The sequence below is a fragment of the Acanthopagrus latus genome, chromosome 2, assembly GCF_904848185.1.
Source record: "Acanthopagrus latus isolate v.2019 chromosome 2, fAcaLat1.1, whole genome shotgun sequence".
Classification (NCBI taxonomy): Eukaryota; Metazoa; Chordata; class Actinopteri; order Spariformes; family Sparidae; genus Acanthopagrus; species Acanthopagrus latus.
In genome coordinates, this window is record NC_051040.1 from 2,720,167 (window position 1) to 2,741,623 (window position 21,457).

The following is a 21,457-nucleotide window of genomic DNA, read 5'->3' on the forward strand; positions in this document are numbered from 1 at the left end:
TCTGAGCTTGAGGGGAAAAGCCCCACTGTGGCTTCACATCACTACTTGAGGGTTAATAACATAAAAGCATGTCCAATGAATTAAATAACTGCAGCAAATACCTATATTGCAATGACAACAGAGTGGAGTCTTTAAAAATGAACCACCACAATTACTCTTAGACAGTGAGAGGGGGGTGCACCGTTCCTGGAGATACTGCAATACCAGGTCGATGCGTGGAGTGGACGGAGCAAGCCCCTATTCCATCTCCCTGTTCCAAAAATCAATTTAATATATGGTCCCCGGGTAGGGGACGTATCAGATATTAAACTGATAAGAACAGATACTACACTTGATCTTAGCCAAAAGGCCGAGAAGCGATACTCCACAACGAGCAGCCGGGAGGAAGTGATTCCCCTCAACGTCAGTCCACCTCATGGTTTGAAACTACAGCTAAGACGTTTTGCATCACAACACAACACAACACAACACAACACAACACAACACAACACAGGAAAACATGCCTATGAGATCATGTACCACCGGTGACGATTAGTAGCGATATTAACATTAAATCATAAAAAAAAACTGGCGTCCACAATCACACCCCCTCGTTGCGTTCTGTGCACGTGGTACGCTGTGGGCCAATAGGAAGTTGTAGATTAAAAGCATCCCATTTCCCTTTACAGACAGATTTAACATATTAACCCTTTAAGCGCCAAAGTCGCAAATTTGCGACACAGCACTGTACCCAACAAAACAGCTGTTTTCTCCTAACGGGGGGGTTACATGTCGTTCATACTCCTCACCACTAGCTAGCAGACATCTCTTACTTAGACCTTAGCTCATAAAAACGTCATGCTTCAATGCAAAATGTTCGAGGAAGTCCCATGCAAACTGTTGGATGAGAGACCGGAGACAGCGCGCAACGGAGCTATTCTGCTGAAGCGGCAATGGTGGATTTAGAAGTTATTGAGACGAAGTAAACGACAATAGCAAGCAAATAGTTGACACGTAGGGAAGTGATTGAGCTCCCATTCGCTGATTCTGATTCTGAAATGGAAAATCTAACTTTGGGAGATGACGGTCGGGCGATTAGTAAGCTTGCTAGTCGCGGTGCGTCTTTGTATAGCAATGGCGCTGCCGCGCAGAGCGAGGAACATGCATAAGCACAAACATACGACCCTTTGCCCAACATAGGTGGGAATGGAAATGATACACGAACTCGTATCAGTAGGGGAGTGAATGGATGTGGTAAAAGTAGCGGTGGTGGTGAGAACAGCGCTGGGACCAGCATTAGTGTTCACTCTTTCTACCGCGACGATCACGTAGCATCCATCCACGGCAGTGGTGCAGCTGTGCGAGGCAGCAGTGTTCACGAAGCACCGAGCACACACGAGTCCAGCTCTTCTCACAACACTAGACGGGATAGCAGGGGGAGACGTGGGCTAAGTGTCCATAGAAGGGCTGATGAGTTTCGTAGGGGAAACAGGGGAAGGCAGAACAGGGCTGGACATGATGATGATGATGATGATGATGGTGGTAATGGTGGATGGGCTTACTTGAGAGATGAGGAAGTATATCAGGAATGGATAAAGCTCTCTGATGAGCAAATTGGATATTGTGGTGACAGAGCTATAGTTCTTATTCTCTCTGTGCCTTGCCATGACAGGCTCCACATTCTACAAATACTGCAAACTTTTATCTGGTAGATGGGCACAGATAAGGCCTCTGCAGCTAAAAGATGCCTACTGTTATATAATAATAATAATAATAATAATAATAATAATAATAATAATAATAATGATAATAGTAACAATGAAGAGAAGAGAAGAGAAAACAAGAAAAGGGAAAGAAAAAAAGACAAGAAAAAGAAAAAGAGTCCTGGGGGGGTTGTGGTGGGTAAAAAAAAGAAAACGCATACTGTTTACATGAGTTTTGTGGTGTAGTAATAGTTCTAGTTTACAACTGTTGGCTTAGAATTTACTTTTTCCCTGTTCACTTGATGTGTGGACAACATAACAAATGGATGGAGGGGATGAATATGATGAAATGAGTTCAACTCTCTTTCAAAATATCAGGTATTTCATGGAAATGACATAATCCAATATGGCCGCCACCATATGACGTCATAATATGCTAATTAGGTGGGGAAATTTACTCCCAAGATAAACTTTAGGTCATTCTCAATATTTGTCTCATTTACACTTTGTCTCTATCTCAAACCATTTTCAAGCCAGAGCCTTCTGAAATTTAGATGTCAAAATCTAGTATTTTTTAAAATAAACCCCGGCGCCTAAAGGGTTAATACATGCAACTGTGTATTTACACTCATTCGGTATAACTCAATGACGCGCATGAAACTTCATCATTTGAGGAGAATAATGTTTTTTCGCTTTAATAACGTTACTCAGATCACAACAACAGGTTGAGCTCCTCCTCCTCCAGCAGACGAGAGCTAACTGCTCCATACGCTTCACAGCCAACACCTAGCAATGCAATCCTTCTTTAAAGTTTACCGGAGACACCATGCTCTGCTGCTCATTCAGAACAGAGACTATAACCGCTCAGTCAAATCGACGGTATAATTAATAGGATGACATTCAGCTACCTTGACAGATGTGACAATCAACGGCCCTGCCACTTACAGACCACTATCACTTTCAAAATGGCGGATAACGTTTGCGGAGTCTACACAAATGTACAAGCAGATGCAATAAACTGACATTTGTGGTCAACAATAGTCACACAACAGTTATCTGTCAGTGTACGGTTTTGTTAATCAAATATACAGAGCATGTCTGCTGTGACAAACCGACTTGAACTTTGGAGAAATTCGCTATAACTTCACTGACATGGCGGCCACGCAGGTGATGTAACCCGCGGTTAACGAGGGCGAATTGAAGTCAGTTTGAATTAAACTTCCATTAAAGCTTGCATGACAACTCCCCCTGACAATAACTCTTCACAATTTGTACAAGTCATTCTCTACTGAATAAAAGTGACAAACATAGCAACAGAAGGATAATTACCTTTAGCCCGCTTGCTAGCATAGCAGTTAACGTTCACTCGGCTAATGACAGCACGTCCAGCGGTCAGACGCTCAAAAGTAGCCGACAGCAATTTCAAAGAGTTTACACGATATTGTCTCTTCAATAAATAAAATGTTAGACGGTAAAAATCCTCTCACCGGAGTTTTCGTCCATCATACGTCCAAATAATCCGGTGACAGTTGACGGCTGCAGCTTCACGATGATCTAAAATGGCTCCCGAACTTGCGCTTGACCCGTTGAGAAGGGAGCCGCGTGCACGTACAGGGCGCGTGCAAGAAGAAAGGGGGCGTGTCCAATAACAGTCACGTGTTTAATCATTAAACATGTGAAATTAATTAAATATTTAAATTTAAAAGACTCACTCCACGGTGGCAGGGCCCGCCACATGTAAACAAGATAAAACAGTATCAGTTGTGTTTGTTTATTCAGTCATGAAAACAACGAGTTTGATTATTAAGTTTGATTTACAGAAAATATAAACATATAAATATTATCTTTATGGCCATGAGAAAATTGATGTTTAAAGAGATAATTAACTATGAACGTTTAATTTAATGTAAATTCTCCATTCATTAATGATGGTTTTTATGAAGTGTGACCTTGTTTTCATACTAGTCTTATATTGACACAGTCTGAGTCTTGCTGGGAGGTCAGAGGTCAGCCTGATTGAGTGTGTTGCTGTTTGGCCCGTCAGTGGGTCTCTGATCACATGCAGCAGAACAGAGCGGTGCAGCATGACATGTGTTTGTAGGCCAACCCAGAAGTTAGCATCCCATCTGACACTCAAACAAACTGGGTAGAAACAGTGTTTGTGATGTGCATCAGTGTTGCAACATCCTCCTTCTCAGAACTCACTATCTGAAGACTTGTGACTGACAACAGAAGGTTTCCTGGAAACATAGTGTTGCTGTCCAATCAAACCCACTGATCTCCAAAATGTGAACGTTTCATAAGCCAAGAAAGTTTATCAGCGACTAATCAGAACCCACCCGGCTCTCATTTCTTTCCTCACCCCTGGCCCTAATACTCCTCCGTATACAGCAGCCATGTTTTCAGCTTTGTGGAGATGCATTTTTCAGGTGATTCATTGAGTTTATTAAAGGTTTGTTTGGCTTCAGAAATACGAGAACCGTCTCAGCTCATAACGGAGCGCTCCCTCCTTCAGTTTGATCACACAAATCAAAAACACCACATTTGGAGATTATGTGGTTTTGACTGGACAGACGATATATTTCTTCTGACCTGCATTCAAACATAAACATCCACCTGTAACATTTGAAGCTGTGGTACAATCTGACCAATCACAGCTCTGTTAACTGGTGGCACAAGTCTGTCATTAGTCTCTTTTGGACAGGATGATAAAATAAATGAGCTGTTCTGAATGTTGATGGATCAGCACTGAGAATTTATGAAACAGATCCAGCAAGTGTTACAGCAACATCTTTAGTTGGTTTTCTGTTACAAGTACCAACCAACATTTAGTGTCGCAATAGTTTTGTTTATTTGTATAAATGTCCCACTAATTGTATTTTCTTCCCTTTGTCACACACACACCTGCAGCAGGTTGGCAGTCAGCACCTGCAGCAGCCCTGGTCTTCACGCTACCTGCTGCCAGGTGATCTCGTCAGTGGCTCTGGCTCGTCACTTTAAAGAGCTACTTCTCAGTGTTATTTGTGCTTTCTCTCAGATCTGACTTTTCGTTGCCGGCTTCCAGTGACCCGGCTCTCTGCACCTCTGCAGCCAACAGTCTCGCCCTGTGCTCACCTGAGCGCCACACGCCACGCTATCCACCAGCACCACCATGAGCTCCCTCTCCTGCTCCTCCTCCCTCCTCTCTGACGGAGTCTCCAGCCTGACTTTCTCCACCTTCACCTGCATTAACCTTGTGAAGTTAAATAAACCTGTTTGCCTCGTTGTCCGCTTCTGGTTCCTGCCAAAAACCACAGCAACAACAAACTGATTAGAAATGACAAATATAATTCAGTTATTTATCAGCTTAAAAAGAGCTGTTATCATTTTAAATATTTTTATTATTTCATCAATTGTAATTCAAAATAAACATTATTACACAATACTTCTGTCAGCTGATGAAGCTCAATGTTTCTTGTGTTTTATTGATGCATTAATTAATTAAAAAAAAGGGGGGGCGGCTGTAGCTCAGTGGGTAGAGCTGGTGGACTGGATCAGACGGCTGGTTCGAATCCCGGCTCCCCTGGGGCGGGACTGCTCTATGTGTCGAAGTATCCTTGCACAAGATACTGAACCCCAAAGTTGCTCCTGATGTGCAGTTGCACCTTGTGTGGAAGCCACTGCTATCAGTAAAGGTCCTGCGATGAGCTGGAGGAAAAAAGCGGCAACATCCCGCGACCCTCACGGTTTAAGCGGAACGGAAACGGACGGACGGATAATCAAGCAACGCAAACTAACACGTGTCACACATGTCTGATTACATGTTACAAGAAATAATGCAAATAATGAAGATTGTCAGGAGCCATGGTGTAACAGCAGGTCACTAGTTTGTGGACTTCTGTTCAGATGAATCTTGCAGTAAACTCAAGTTAAAACCTTTAATGTGTCTAAAAGTCATTTCACAACATGTGTCTGATCTTTTGATTAGATTCCTTGGTACAGAGCCGAATGCATCAAAGTTTCCTGTGATGGTGAGATAAAGAAGTCACCTCCCTCCAACCACTAATGACAAGCTGCTGATGAGGGTTAATATAGAGATAATCAGGTGAGAGGTGTCAGTGTTTGCTCGTCCTCAGAGCAGAATGGCTGCAGTCGCAGAGCTCTCCTTCCTGCTGTTTGCTCTCATCAACAACATTCATGCAGAAGAACGTATCATCATCAGAAAGGAATCAGACTCTTTCACCTTCAGCCTCCCCGAGGACTCCGACTCCTGCCTGATCTCCAGATTTGTTGGTGAGGAGAAGCTCGTCCTGTGGAATACCTCTGCCCTCTGGTCCCAGAACTCCACAGTACCTGAAGACTTGAAACAACGACTGTCAGTTGTCACCAGCAACAATATTTCTTTTTACATGATCCAGAACCTGACCCACTCAGACTCCGGTCAGTACCAACAGGAGTGTTGGGGCAACGTGATGTATAAGAAAAATTTCACTATTATTGTTTGTATGAGAAATGAAATGAAAGATATTCAAGTCGGAGCTGGAGAAACAGTGGACCTGCCATGTGAGGGAGCAGCTGACAATCTGGACGTCCAGTGGCTCAAGAGTTCTTCTGGATATTGGACCAGCTTCTGGACAAGAGTTTTTGAGGACAGTGTAACATCGGTGATGGACAATGTTGAAGGAAGATCCCAAGAGGTGAAAACCTCATCAGGACTTCGTATTTACAACCTCACGTTAACATGGTTCAGTTATTACGCCTGTCTGGTGATGAACCAACAGCAGTGTGTCAGCAGTCAGATTGTAAAGTTAAACCTACCATGGGAGTCGATCCTCCACACAGTGGGAGAGACAGCTGTGTTACAGTGTCCTGCTGCTGAGTTCACTGACAACCAGCTTCCACTTTGGACGAAGTATGATAAGAACCACTACACCCCAGAGGTTGGAAAAAACTACTCACTGGTGCTTTCATCACTTCAGTTAAATCACTCAGGTTATTACGATTGTGAAATCTACAACCATGTTCAACAGTATCACCTGGTGGTGTGCCCCAAACCTGGCCCACCTACTGTCGAGCTCTTCTCAGAAGGAGACAATGTCACTTTCAGATGCAGAGGTTGGGAAGAGGGTAGCTGGCACCACTGGTTCATCAAGTCAAACCAAACAGAAGACAGACTCTTGACTGACTATGATTTAGCACCTGATTCTGATCTGCAGAGCAGACTGAGCAGATTTACAGATGATGGCTTGTTGACTCTCTCTAATGTCTCACTGGAAGACACAGGAGAGTACTGGTGTGTTGTGATGGGACCAGATGACCAGTGTGTGTCATCATCCAGAACTGTTCTGAAGTCCAGAGAGCCCTCTGGGATGGACTTCACCCTCTACACGGTGAGGTCCTCACTGCTCCCTGGTCTGCTGGTGATCCTCTGTGTTGTTGTGGTGGCTGTGAACCAGAGGACCAGGAGAGGAGAGCAGCGTCCAGCTCAGACAGACACTTAATAAACAAACTGTATGTTCATACTTACTCATCATCATGGTTTATCACCTGTTGTACATGTAGGTACTCATTTCATCTTTGATACAGGAGGTTCTATATTACATGATATTATATGATATTACATGATGATATATTATATTATATATGTTGATGGTTAAACTTGAGAGAAAGATGGAGACAGATTATTGTTATTAGAATTACTAATAATAGTAGTTGTAGTATTATTATCAGACTAGTAGACATTTTCTTGTTGTCCTGTTGTTGTTAAGTACGTAAGTTAAAATAGATAAAAAGAGGGGTAACACTTCATAATAACATTGTTAAAAAAATATTAAATCTAATTAAATTGTCGCAATAAAGAAAATTAAATGTAATAATGTTGATATTGATAGCATGGGAATAAATAGCTGACAGATATAATATTAATAATGATAAATACAGAAATACTAATAATAGTTTTAAGGATGTCCCTCAGTTTCTGTATTAGTTTGTGTATATTGAATAATAATAAATAATAATAATAATAATAATAATAATAATAATAATATGCATAAAAACTTTGTTTTGAAGTCATTTTTAACATGTATATAATTAATCTTTGAACTCAAAACAAATTCTTGTTCTGATGATTATGTGATTTTGTTTTTCAACTGTATGTGAAGGAATCTGAGTTGGCTTTTATGCATTTATATATATAATAACTATCTTGTAGTGTTGTTAGTGCTGTATAACTGTTATTATACTTTGGTCTGTATCAGTCATCTGTATAAATGATCAATACATGTTGATACCCAGTTTTTACTGTGTTGTTACACATTGTTAAAATCTACTTTATAACATCAAAATATTTTATTACATGAAATGTTTTAACGATAAGTCGTCACATTTTAATAAGAAGTGTTTGCTGTTATAATGTGATCAGTCTGTATCTCATAATATGAAAATGTCTGTTTATCATGTAAAGAGCTGTTATTGTTTTAAATATTCTTGGAACATTTTACTGTTTTTATTATATTCAATAAATTGTATTTCAAAAATCATGAAAATGTATCTTGCTGCATTTTATTACTCACTATCAGTCATTTTAATGTCTACAATAAATGTTGATTTCTAAATGCTCATATAAGAGTGACAGAAGTTGTGTGAACAGGTCTGATAGCAGCTTCAGTCGAGGAAAAAGCAGAAAATATCAGTAAACTGGATTATAGCTCCCAAACTTTTATTACAAGCGTCAACATTTAAACTTTAACATCCATCTCACCAGGACGGATTAAATTATATAAATTCATTAATGCTTCATCATTAAGCATGTGAAATCAACTATAAATATAAAAGACTTTTATTTCGTTGACATCGTCCGAATGCATTCCATATGAGTGATATTGGTAAGTTTGTATTTAAATCAGGTATTTATTGTTTTACCTCTTGAAGCTACTAAAATGCTATAAATAGTTTTGAGTAACTGTATAAAGAAGTGCTACATAACTGATGTAATTAATTCACATTTCACTGAATGGATTTTTGTTTTATCAATAAAATACAGCTTATTTTATCAAAACAATTCTTGGGTAAGATGTTTTGTCTTTTCCTTAAATTCCATTTTCTCTTCTGTCTTCATGAATTACCTGATGACTGTTTGTAGGCTGATTTAAAATAGTGTAATGTCTCTGAAGCTGATTAAAGGTACTTTAATGTTTATACTGATATATGTGCAAGATGATCTAATTATATTATTGCTGACAAACAAATATTCACTATTTTTTGCATTAATCAGCTGATAGTCCACAACAGTGACCACTTTATTGACTAAAGTGTATGAAAAGGTGAACGCTACACCACAATGTAGACAAAACTGATGCTATTTAGAATATGTACATGAAACTGAAAGCCAACATTTGTCCAATGAAATGCAGTTATTCATAGACAGAATCTCTGGATCACACCACAGCACATGATTACAGAATAAATACATTGTAAATAAACAATATGACCATTTGCAGAATGCAGAATGCTTTATCATGTTTACAGATTGATTACTGCATATCTATAGCTAATTCCTCTATAATTGATCAACAATGGAGAAGTGTTTGTAGCTGCCCAACACTGTTATCCTGATCTTGTGTTGCAGACATCCTTTTTACAGGGGAGCAAATCTTCTTTGTAGTTTTTATGTCCCTGGGTTGGTTGGGCAGAGTGTACAGCAGGTCATATTGAGTAATGTCTCAATCCTATAATGCTTTTCCAGAAGCAAAAAGAGAGGAGGCTTGCTGGAGGAGCTATGAGTGAGGATGCACAGGTTTTATGTGCTGGGGGTTGGTCAGTGCTGGCAACACTCTGACGATGGAGGACAGACAAACCTCGATCCGTCACATTCTTGGCTGACGAGGCTTCTTGTCTCCTGAGTTACTTTGCAAGGTGTCTGCTGAGGAGACAGAGAGAGAGCTAAAAGACATCTGTATGATGCTTGGCCATTAAGTCATCAGATTTCGTTTCTGTACTGCATTCAAACTAAATGATTACTAAAACATAATCAATACTGAATTTAAATTCAGTGACATTTTTTTCCAGTTAAAAATGTTCCCGTTCATCTGACTGCATCAAAATTACCTTCTTGGTGGAGTTGCATTTGAGGACTTGATGATCTGAGTGCAACAGTCCTCAATGTTCTGTTTCAGCAATCAGGAAGCTCCTGCTTTGATCGTGGTCGCTGAAAATGACAGTTGAGAGTCTCTAGAAAAAGGAAGGAATGCAGACTCAGACACACAATGAACATCAGCATTAGACTGTAGGATCTCTATTTGCACTACTGACTGTTTTAATTTTCTCCATTGGGGTAGAAGCATCTAACGGGCTTAGTTTTACCAGCAATATTCACCAGGGTTACTGTAAGGTTTAATAATGTGAAGCAGGGGCACCGTTAGGCTCAGTGGATAGAGCAGGAGTCCCACGTGAATAGGCTTTGTCTTGCTGCAGCGGCACCAGGTTCGACTGCCAGCCTGGGGCCCTTTGATGTGTGTCACGCCCCCTCTCCCCCCTCTCTCATCTTGTTTCCTGTCACATCTTCAACTGATCAATAAAGCCATAGAAAGGCCAAAAATATGCTTAACACGACGTCCAGTATTACCTCAGGTAAGTGTGTTAATAAGTTTTGGGGTTTTTTGGTTGTTTTTTTGGCTTAAGACTTCTCATTCCTGTTACAGTGTGCTCTTCTGTTGTATAATTCAATATATTTCATTATTAAGGCTGGCAGATGGAAATGATCCATTAGCTACATGTGACAGAGCATCCATGTTTCTATACAGTGAAACAAAGACAACTCAAATAACTTACTTGTGATCCTACCAGGTTTGTTGAGCTGGCTGAGGAGGGTGGTGTAGAGGTCTTTTCTGTGCAGGTATTCCTCACAGTGGCTTTCTTGGGCCTGCCTCCATACTTGGTGTTGCCCTGAGTGCGATCCCTCATCAGGCAGATCACCTGCTTCTCCACTCTGTGTCTAAAATTACAGCACAATCATTAGGAATTACATAATCTAATACAATCTAGAATTACATTTACAGTAAAATAACTGAAAGACTCAGGTGAGTGAAACAAGAGAGAGTTGCTGATGAGGGCACTCCCCCTCCCACCACCACTCCAAGAAACTCAGGCAGATGACACCACATTCTGTCATAAGGACTTTTCATGTACTAATTTTACCGTACTTGTCCTCATATGACATTTTGTGTTGAAGAACCCTCTTCAGCGTCCTCTATCATCCATGTCTGCCTTGGGGAGCCCATTAAGACCAGACTCCCACATCCTGTGCCACCCCTCATATGTCGTCTGGTTGAAAAATAAAGACAAGACCTTCATTTACCAACCAGTAAATAATTTGACTGTAAGGCCGTTCCTCCATTTAGCTGCATGTATTACCTCAGGGGGATTAGGTACTGATGCCTCAGTCACAGTGCTTTTTCTTGCCTGCAGCGCTGCACTATTCGCATCAGACGTCATCCCTTGTTGACCACCAGGAGCTGACAGAGGAGCCTTTAAAGAGATCAGTGTATTAGTATAAACCTAAAGGTTGACACCCATCCATCCATCTTCTTCCACTTATCCCGGGCTGGGTTGTGGGGGCAGCTGTCTGAGCAGGGACACCCACACTTCCCTCTCCCCGAACACTTCCTCCAGCCCTTCTGGGAGAATCGCGAGGCGTTCCCAGGCCAGCTGAATGACATAGTCACTCCAGCGTGTTCTGGGTCTTCCATTGGGTCCTGCAGGTAATGCTGTCGCTGCCCACATGGGCGTTGAAGTCCCCCAGTAGAACAACGGAGTCCCGGTTGGAACGTCGTCCAGTACCCCTCCCAGGGCCTCCAAGAAGGCCGGGTACCGAAGCCGAAACAACACTGAGAGACCAATCCACGACCCGAAGGCGGAGGGAGGCGACCCTCTCGTACAATGGGAGAACTCAAACACATGGCGGCTGAGCTGGGGAGCTATGTGCAAGCTCAAACCAGCTCGCCGCCTCTCAATGCAGGCAACTCAAGAGTAGAAGAGTGTCCAGCCTCTCTCAAGGAGTTGGGTTCCAAAGCCCAGGCTGTGCTTGAAGGCAAGCCCAACTATTTCTAGCCAGTTACGCTCAACCTCCCGCACTAGCTCAGGCTCCCCCCCGCCCCCAGCAAGGTGACATTCCATGTCCCCACGGCCAGAATCACCATCTGGGGACTGGGTTGTCAAGACCCCCGCCCACGACAACCACCCAAATCACACCGTCCCCTTCTCAAACCTCCTGCAGTTGGTGAACCTACTGGAGGGCGGGCCAACGTCGCTCGTTTCGGCTGCGCCCAGCCAGGTGCCGTGGGCAAAGACCCGGACACTAGGTGCTGGCCTGCGAGCCCAAACCCCAGGTCTGGTTCCAGGGTGGGGCCCAGGTGACGCCATCCTGGGCGACTTAAACGCTGATATCGTCGATGAACTATAGGCTTATGGGTGACGGTGGAAAAATTCTGTCCATGACGGCTGTGGAGGCTGTAGTTTGGAGGCAGCATCTGGAGGGGTCAGGTCAGTGTCCCCTGAAAGGAAATCAGGACAAAAGCTTATGCGGCCATGAGGACAAAAATCTGTGTCAAAGCAGTTAAAGGACCGAACTGTAGAACCATCCTCAGTGTTATTTTGTAGCTGGTGTTACTGGATACAGATTCTGCATTAATGAGGTTCATGCAGTAATATTAATCCAAGGAGATAAACTGATGTACCTTGCATTCAAAAGTGGCGAGTGCACCAGCCAGCAGAGCATCATCTGCCCGCCCGTCGTCGCCTCTGGACCCTGAGGAACTGGATGTCACAGCTGCTGCTGGAGGAGGGTTTTTTTGGGGAGATTTCTATAAAGAGCAGTTTGAGTACAGGCTTAAAGTTTGTCATATGAACAGCACCATACTTTTTACTTGAGGAGCCTTGACCTACTGCTTTTTCTTTGTTTAGAATATGCTGCCTAAAGCATTTCAGGGGCTTGGAAGAGATTTCATCCTTCTTCACGAGCCACTGCCTAATGCAGCAGAAAGCCGCCTAAGCCATTCTTTTCTATACATAACAGAGCTGTTGACTGTTTTCACATTCAGAGTATGATGAACTGAAGAGGCTGTATTAATACTGTCAAAAGAAAATTGTAATTTGTGCAGTATTGTTCAATTTATATAATATTCACTTTCCTGTTTAAAATGATCAGCTTTACAATTGATATTGTGACTTTGTTACAACTGCACTTCTTGAAGCAGCTGTTGTCTAACTACATCTCCTTGTTTTCTTTTGACATGATATCAGGGGAGAGCGCGAACGCAGTCCCCCACTACCAGAAATTATGCAGTCGAGATTCCCACATTTGGGGAATTCGCAGGGGTCAGCACAACCGGAGTGCAATGGCTGAGCCTCGCCCTGGGTGAACCACCTTCTTGATCATGGTATCTCCCCTGCCAGGTAAGTATGAGTTGTACAGCTCAGAGGCAGGGATCTCATTCACACACATGCAATGTTGATAGATGGTGCAATGTAGAACATCTATAAATTTCCAGAACCAGAGGTTACAAAAGGGTGTGTGAATCTGCAGGACCTTCATACAGAAAATACAATTTTGTACTGAGGCTGACAATAATTATTTGCATTTTACTTGATAAATAATGGCTATAGTTCCCATCATGCAATGCTGCATTCCCACGCCACATTGTAACCTCCTATTGCATCTATTGTACCTCTAACAAATGAGCAACAGCCTAACAGCACATCTGAGTTTCACAAATGAGCCTACGTTTAAACCATCCTGCATTCAGATGTTTGATTTTTAACTTAATTTCAGAGAAAAGGCTAAAAGACACTTTTCATTTTTCCCCACCCCCGTCACATCAGAACCACTTCCTGGTTCTTTGTTCAGGTTTCTTGTTCACTGCTGGTGGTCCACTGACCTATAAGCTACTGCCACCTATAGGTCTGGAGGGTGAACAACAGCAGGGGTGTGTGGCTGCAGGTCTTCATTCAAACACATCGAGGGTAAATCTGATATAATAAACCATTTCAAGCACAAGTTCAGTTGATTAAGTAAGTTTAGACTAGTGTACTACTGCTGGGTTGGAATGAATATCTGCAGCCAAATGGCCTTTTATGAAATAGTTTGGACATGCCTGTTGTATTATAAGCTCAGTGAGAAATAATCTTTTTAATATGTGAGCATCAAACAGCCTCTGACATAAAATCTTCAATTTTCCATCTGATTAATAATAATGATTTCATGTCTAAAAGCTACCAGCCACTTTCATATTTGACCTGCATTTGAGTCTAACACAATACAGTTCAACAGCAGCACAAACTGCAGCCTCTGAAAATGATCACATGGCTGAATTAAAACCTCTCTAAAACTGTTTCTACAAAAATCTAATATTATAACCTTTATGAAGAAGGTTTTATTGCAGGACTGTTGCATTAGACTGCCTTAGTTGAGGCTAGCTGAACTAGTATAGTGAACTAGTACTTAAATGATTGTTTGTCACGATCAGTATTCCTTTATTGTCCCACAGCAATATTACAAAAAACGATGGTAAAAAATAAACAATTAAATTAGTTGAATTATTATAAATGAAGTAGGTTCCTTTGTACATGGAAAACAAATCATTCCGTGAGAATTTCCACTGTGAATTAGAGAGAAATGAAGCCTATACAACACTGATAGAATCCAATCAATCACTACGACGAGTTAATACATTTTGCCCACTAGATGGTGCTCTGAGCTTGAGGGGAAAAGCCCCACTGTGGCTTCACATCACTACTTGAGGGTTAATAACATAAAAGCATGTCCAATGAATTAAATAACTGCAGCAAATACCTATATTGCAATGACAACAGAGTGGAGTCTTTAAAAATGAACCACCACAATTACTCTTAGACAGTGAGAGGGGGGTGCACCGTTCCTGGAGATACTGCAATACCAGGTCGATGCGTGGAGTGGACGGAGCAAGCCCCTATTCCATCTCCCTGTTCCAAAAATCAATTTAATATATGGTCCCCGGGTAGGGGACGTATCAGATATTAAACTGATAAGAACAGATACTACACTTGATCTTAGCCAAAAGGCCGAGAAGCGATACTCCACAACGAGCAGCCGGGAGGAAGTGATTCCCCTCAACGTCAGTCCACCTCATGGTTTGAAACTACAGATAAGACTTTTTGCATCACAACACAACACAACACAACACAACACAGGAAAACATGCCTATGAGATCATGTACCACCGGTGACGATTAGTAGCGATATTAACATTAAATCATAAAAAAAAAACTGGCGTCCACAATCACACCCCCTCGTTGCGTTCTGTGCACGTGGTACGCTGTGGGCCAATAGGAAGTTGTAGATTAAAAGCATCCCATTTCCCTTTACAGACAGATTTAACATATTAATACATGTAACTGTGTATTTACACTCATTCGGTATAACTCAATGACGCGCATGAAACTTCATCGTTTGAGGAGAATAATGTTTTTTCGCTTTAATAACGTTACTCAGATCACAACAACAGGTTGAGCTCCTCCTCCTCCAGCAGACGAGAGCTAACTGCTCCATACGCTTCACAGCCAACACCTAGCAATGCAATCCTTCTTTAAAGTTTACCGGAGACACCATGCTCTGCTGCTCATTCAGAACAGAGACTATAACCGCTCAGTCAAATCGACGGTATAATTAATAGGATGACATTCAGCTACCTTGACAGATGTGACAATCAACGGCCCTGCCACTTACAGACCACTATCACTTTCAAAATGGCGGATAACGTTTGCGGAGTCTACACAAATGTACAGGCAGATGCAATAAACTGACATTTGTGGTCAACAATAGTCACACAACAGTTATCTGACAGTGTACGGTTTTGTTAATCAAATATACAGAACATGTCTGCTGTGACAAACCGACTTGAACTTTGGAGAAATTCGCTATAACTTCACTGACATGGCGGCCACGCAGGTGATGTAACCCGCGGTTAACGAGGGCGAATTGAAGTCAGTTTGAAATAAACTTCCATTAAAGCTTGCATGACAACTCCCCCTGACAACAACTCTTCACAATTTGTAAAAGTCATTCTCTACTGAACAAAAGTGACAAACATAGCAACAGAAGGATAATTACCTTTAGCCCGCTTGCTAGCATAGCAGTTAACGTTCACTCGGCTAATCACAGCACGTCCAGCGGTCAGACGCTCAAAAGTAGCCGACAGCAATTTCAAAGAGTTTACACGATATTGTCTCTTCAATAAATAAAATGTTAGACGGTAAAAATCATCTCACCGGAGTTTTCGTCCACCAAACGTCAAAATAATCCTGTGACAGTTGACGGCTGCAACTTCACGATGATCTAAAATGGCTCCCGAACTTGCGCTTGACCCGTTGAGAAGGGAGCCGCGTGCACGTACAGGCCGCGTGCAAGAAGAAAGGGGGCGTGTCCAACATGTTTGAACCCAGTCACGTGTTTAATTATTCAACATGTGAAATTAATTATGAATATAAAACACTATTTTATTTCATTGAAACATTTATGTCGCCAACAATATAGCCTTCTTTGGGCAATTTTAATTTCGCTCCAATTATTATTTTTTTTAAAATTACAATTCAAGCTTTACTAACTTTTTAAAAAAATCTTTATTTTCTAATTTTTAACATACAAATCCAATTTTGTGCAACATGAAAGAGTTATAAAAATAAGATGACACAAACAGACATTTAGTATATAGTATATGACACAAAACACAAATGCAAATATATGATAAAATGTATTATTATTATTGTTATTATTATTTTGAGGGTATTAAATTTGGCCCTTCAAAATAATTTCCATACAGAGATAAACCTGTCAGGTATAGTTCTTTGATCTTATCATTTGAGGTAGATAAAATCTTTTTTATATACATAAATCAGTTATCAACATGATGTCAGGACTACACAAGCACTGAGTCAAGCATTAAGTAATCTGGATCAGCCTTAAAAATTAAACTGTCTGTTAACTGATTATGTTCACTGTGTGTTAGTGTTCCTCAGTGCATATGTGTATATACACACTTCCTGTTTGACATGTTTTACCAGGTGAGTCACACCAGGTATTGTAGGTGATTCAGCCTATCCTGTTGCAGATAATAGATAGTGTGTCTGTGCATACAAGTGGGTGTTTGGGGCTGGAAGGGAGGAGGTGGTGGTAGGTAAATTGAGAAGGATATATGTGTTTGTTCTATAGCCTTATTCCCTCCTCTGTGTGTGTGTGTGTGTGTGTGCAGGGGGTGTGGTTATGTGTGAGATCACAGAACACTGTTTGCTCAGTAATCTCTGGCTCAACCTGTCTGATAGGTGTGGGCTGGCTGGCACTGACTTGCTCAGGTATGAAGACAAGTCGAGTGCAGTTCTGAAAGAAGAGGGAAACTACAGGCACTGAATTTTCTCACATAAATAAGGAGGAGAACTCACGCAGACATACACCTGTATGCAGGACAGTGAAAGAGGAAACCCTTGGAACGAGGAGAGGAGAATACTGCAGGATGTGAAATAACCCCGGAGGAGATTCTTATACTGCGGTTCGACCAATGGGTCTGGGATTCCAATGTGGCATTTCAGGCTCTGGGATGTTCAAGATGTTGCTGTGTTTCTCAGCATCGCATTATATATGTGTCACCTTGGTAAGCCCTCATGCACGTATTTATAATTCTTCTCCAAACGCCTCATACTGTTGTGTTTGACAGCATGCTTTTATCAGGACTTGATACACAGAACAAAGCAGCTTTTTCAGATAGATCTTGCAATACTTTCTCCTGGTCCACACCAAAAGGTCCCAGCACACCAGAGAAAACTTGAATCTTGAAGAAAATACAAAGGAAATGGCAGCTGTACAAAGTCTTTGCTAAAATAAGATCTAGTATCCACGTGATGAAGGCTATTGCATAATTTTAATTGTGACATGTGGCACTTTTTTCCCCACACTGCCTTGTTTGTTAGTCAGCACTGGTATTCTCAGGTCGAATTCCTCTCTTGTGCCTCATTAAGCAAACATCGCCAGCAGAACCAGATCTCACACTGAAACGGCTGTTAAAAAATATCAGATGAGCGGCGGCCAGGAATCGTTACTTCTCAGCTCGTTGGACAAGTTTCATCCCTCCAGAGAGCACAGAACAGCACATTTCTGTCTGCATGTGGAATTCGATGTAAATGAGTCACAGTGTTTGCAAGCAGCTGTGACCTATTGTGTGCTGAGATGCAAAACCTGTGAGGTTAAATAGTTTCTTTTTATGGAGCTGCGTTGAGTCATTCAGTGAGACGAGTTCTGCTGTCACCGCTGTCCTGTCTGAGAGAAGGTTGAACTGTAACTAACAGTGTGAAAGGTAAAGATGTTTATCAGGCGGTGCAATATACTACATTTATTATACAAGGACAAGTTTGAGATACTCTGCTTGAGTATTTCCATTTATCAGCTGACTCACAGTTTACAGTATACACATTTAGAGCATTTATCAGACCCTTTAGTCCAAAGTGATTTACAGTAATCCATACATTCATGCACTGATGGTGATGGCTGCCATGCAAGGTGCTGACCAGCACATCAGGAGCAGTTTGGGGTTCAGTGTCTTGCCCGAGGACACTTCTACATGCAGACCAGGAGAATCGAACCAGCAGCCTTCAGATAAAAAGACGCTGGCTCTATCCCTGAGCCACAGCTGCCCTATATAGTTGTAAATTCGATTATAATTTACTTTTACTTATATTTTTGGTAGTTAAGTTTATGGTAATACTTCCTAATAACCATCACTACCTCCACAGAGGAGAGTTGGTTTGTAGGTCGGTTTGTCAGCAGGATTTTGCAAAAAACTACTTAAAAGATTTCCACCAAACTCTGAAGATCATGATTCTCCTTCCAGAGACTTTGGATGGTAAACTTGAATCATCGATTATATTATATTATCTGTCTGTCTGTGTGTCTGTCTAATGTCAATTCATTGTCTCTTTGATGATACTGCTTTCACATCTGTTCACATCTACATATACAAGCTCAGGATCTAACACCTCTGTCCTCTTCACCTCTGTCACTTCGGAAGCCGGAGCCATCTCCATCCACTCCCCCCAGAGGAGCCTCACCAGGTTGGTGCAGGAGGATGTGTTTTTCTCAGTGGATGTGAACTGCAGCGGGAACCACACCATACAATGGACCTTTATGTCAGGGGTGGTGAGCCGCACCATAGGGACTTGGCAGCCGGGGGGGTTCCCCAACATAACGGTGGATTACAGCAGCAGAGTGCAGCCCTACAACAATGGCTCCATGGGCCTGTCAGACCTGCGGCTGCAGGACGGTGGATACTACGTCATCACTGTCACAGACGAGACGGGAAACAGTAAGGACGCTGGTCATGTCCTGAAAGTGAACGGTGAGTGGGCCTGAACTCCTCCATGTCACTCCTACAGCAAATAGCTCAGAGTGCTGCAGTTTGGAAAACCTTGTTTGACCACATTTCTCTTGTTCTGACAGCCTGGAGACACAGGTGCCAGGAAATATGCAGAGCCTGCTTTTACACTGGTATAACTGCTGCCTAGCAACAACAAATCACACGAGAATGATAATGAAACAAATAACAAATGAACAAATAAACCAACATAAGGACAAAAGTGAAGACAAGTTATTATCTCCTCACCTCTCCTCAGTTTTCGTAGTCCACAAATCATTTCTGGAGCTTTACAGGAAAACAGAGTTTCAGTGTTCTCCCTAACAACTGGAGGAGCTGGACACTTGTTTTAAAATGTAAAAATACAACCAAAAATATAAGATGGCTCCATACAGTCTGATGTAAACCACAGCTCCGGAGGCTCCAGGACTTGATTTTAGACACTGTTTTGCTGTGAAGCCAAAAAATGTGTTGTTGACTACTGAACTTCACTCAGCTTTCCCTCAGCATGTGGTCGAGTAGATAAATTAACTGTTCCTCTAGGCAGCCATTTTAATTTTGTGGTAATTTGTTCAGTAGTTTTTGTGTAATCCTGCAAACCGACCAACAGATATGGGTGAAAATACAATTTCCTTGGCAGAGGCAACAACAACAGACAGATCAGTCGAAAGTGTTTGTAAAAAATTACATAATCAACATATTTTCTGCTGTCTATGGGGTACATGACCCCCTCTAAGAATGCATAGTTTCGCTTTGGTGTGTGTGTAATAGTGTTTTTCTCAGTGAGAATCCCCTGAAGGTAAAAACAAAACCAAGATTTTATGGAGGCATTTTCTATGACTTCCAGGACACTGGGACACAGTAAAAGTCGTCATCTTGAACTTTATGTGCGCCTTTATTCAAACTGAGTTTATCATCGTTATTCATCAGTAAACAGTCAGATCATCTGTCTGTCCATCTTCGATACAGTGACACCAGAACCCCACAACACATTGTGTTGTGGGGTTCTGGTGTTGAAGGCTGACATGTGAAAATGATAATTACAGTATATAATAATATAGTTATACACTGTGAGATCATGTTGTTTAGGACTTTGGCGTAAGAATGAGAATACTTTTAGTTCTTAACATTCTTGACATTTGCCTCGTCTCTCTGTTACACAAGCTGCATTCCTACCGTGTTTGTTTTGTGGAAAGTATTCTTTTGAAGTCATCATGATTGGGCTGCTGTGTCTCCGTCCTCCAGAGGTGCTGTACGAGGATCTCCAGTACCTGTCTGTCTCTGCCTTAGCACTGGCCTGTATCGCCGGCCTGCTCATGCTGGCCATGTGGCTACTAGACAAGGTGTACAGGAAGATAGTGGCATGGAGACGCAGGAAACAGATGCCAGGTACAGCAACATGAGAAACACCTCTCTAAAGTATATGCTACCCTGAAATGAATATGTGAGAGGTTTATTTGCTCTGAACTTCATTGTTTACTCAGTTTTTTTCCTTCTCTTTGCTCCATCATTGTGGAAATTGTATAAATGTGGCTTGACAGGCACGACTGTGGGTTAAAGTTATCCATTATGTCTTAAGTATGGGTGTGTGAGAGTACAAAGGTCTGTGAAGCTCTATTATTGTGTTGTACAGCAGTGTACGGCGCTAACTTTAGTTTGTGTATTGACCAGTTTAATCCTCCTTTGTGCAGAAAATGATGCAACAGAGCTGCAGCCGCTATAATGGACGTCTGGTAGCCACAACATGACAACACAGCAGAGACTGATCATCACTTACCAATGCTGCAATAAGGACTATTTTAAGGTCTATTTTTAGGTAAAACAACAGTCTTTAAGTTCAAAAAGTTACTTACAGCCAGGAAGATTGCTCGCCAATGGTGTAAAAACTTGTCCTGTTTACATTTTGTATTGAATACATTTGGTTTTCTCACTGCTGATGACTTTGGATTGAATGTAAATATAATCACTGATGAGAATGGAGAACAATACATACTGTATTTATTATCTAAGCAAATGAATTGTGTGACTTTCTTTACAACTATCTTCCAAACTTGAGTCTTGAATGTTGAGGGCAGCTGGGGCTCCAGTGTTAGAGCAGGTCGTCCGCTGATCGGAGGGGTCCGTAGTTTGATTCCTCCTACTGCATGTTGAAGTGTCTGTGGGCAAGATACTGAACTGAAGATGTCTGAGTGGATGTTTGAATAACTGAGCTCATAAATATTGAGGGGTGGTCCTGACGAGCAGATCGGCACCATGTACAGTCTGAATGGGTGAATGTGGGAAGTGTTGTAAAGCATTTTGATTGGTCGGCTGTTGTGCTGTCAGAAGGACTGATTCTGAATATCTGAAACAAGTTGACACAAACTGC

General features: G+C 41.8%; 2 protein-coding genes, 1 long non-coding RNA gene and 3 other non-coding genes across 7 annotated transcripts in view; 2 read left to right on the forward strand and 4 right to left on the reverse strand.

Moving 5' to 3' along the window:
- The window catches only part of LOC119006945 (transient receptor potential cation channel subfamily V member 1-like), a 76,655-nt gene extending 60,581 nt beyond the window's left edge, over positions 1-16,074 (reverse strand). For both annotated transcript variants that reach the window (XM_037076147.1, XM_037076110.1), the window contains exon 1: positions 15,962-16,074. The gene's annotated coding sequence lies outside the window, so the exon portion shown is untranslated. The remainder of the gene's footprint in view (positions 1-15,961) is intronic.
- Positions 171-361, reverse strand: LOC119013795. The gene has a single exon (XR_005072819.1). It is a non-coding gene; the product is annotated as a U2 spliceosomal RNA (small nuclear RNA).
- LOC119006994 lies at positions 4,046-5,106 on the forward strand. The gene is made up of 2 exons (XR_005070976.1): positions 4,046-4,111; positions 4,593-5,106. It is a non-coding gene; the product is annotated as an uncharacterized LOC119006994 (long non-coding RNA).
- LOC119013872 lies at positions 12,957-13,120 on the reverse strand. Its single transcript, XR_005072847.1, has one exon. It is a non-coding gene; the product is annotated as a U1 spliceosomal RNA (small nuclear RNA).
- On the reverse strand, positions 14,578-14,768 carry LOC119013798. Its single transcript, XR_005072821.1, has one exon. It is a non-coding gene; the product is annotated as a U2 spliceosomal RNA (small nuclear RNA).
- Positions 16,075-16,964: 890 nt separating the features above from the next.
- Positions 16,965-21,399, forward strand: LOC119032338 (V-set and transmembrane domain-containing protein 5). The gene is made up of 4 exons (XM_037121399.1): positions 16,965-17,337; positions 18,748-19,074; positions 20,335-20,478; positions 20,781-21,399. Exons 1-4 carry the CDS (start codon positions 17,262-17,264, stop codon positions 20,810-20,812), a joined length of 579 nt encoding a protein of 192 aa, XP_036977294.1. The 5' UTR covers positions 16,965-17,261; the 3' UTR covers positions 20,813-21,399.
- The last annotated feature ends 58 nt before the right edge of the window (positions 21,400-21,457 follow it).

What these genes read in the sequence shown, in the direction of transcription:
- LOC119032338 (XM_037121399.1), top strand. Translation starts at nt 17,262, where the DNA reads ATGTGGCATTTCAGGCTCTGGGATGTTCAAGATGTTGCTGTGTTTCTC. An exon ending in ATTATATATGTGTCACCTTG is followed by an intron (nt 17,338 to 18,747) that starts GTAAGCCCTCAT and finishes TCACTTCGGAAG; the next exon opens with CCGGAGCCATCTCCATCCAC. An exon ending in ACGCAGGAAACAGATGCCAG is followed by an intron (nt 20,479 to 20,780) that starts GTACAGCAACAT and finishes TCCTTTGTGCAG; the next exon opens with AAAATGATGCAACAGAGCTG.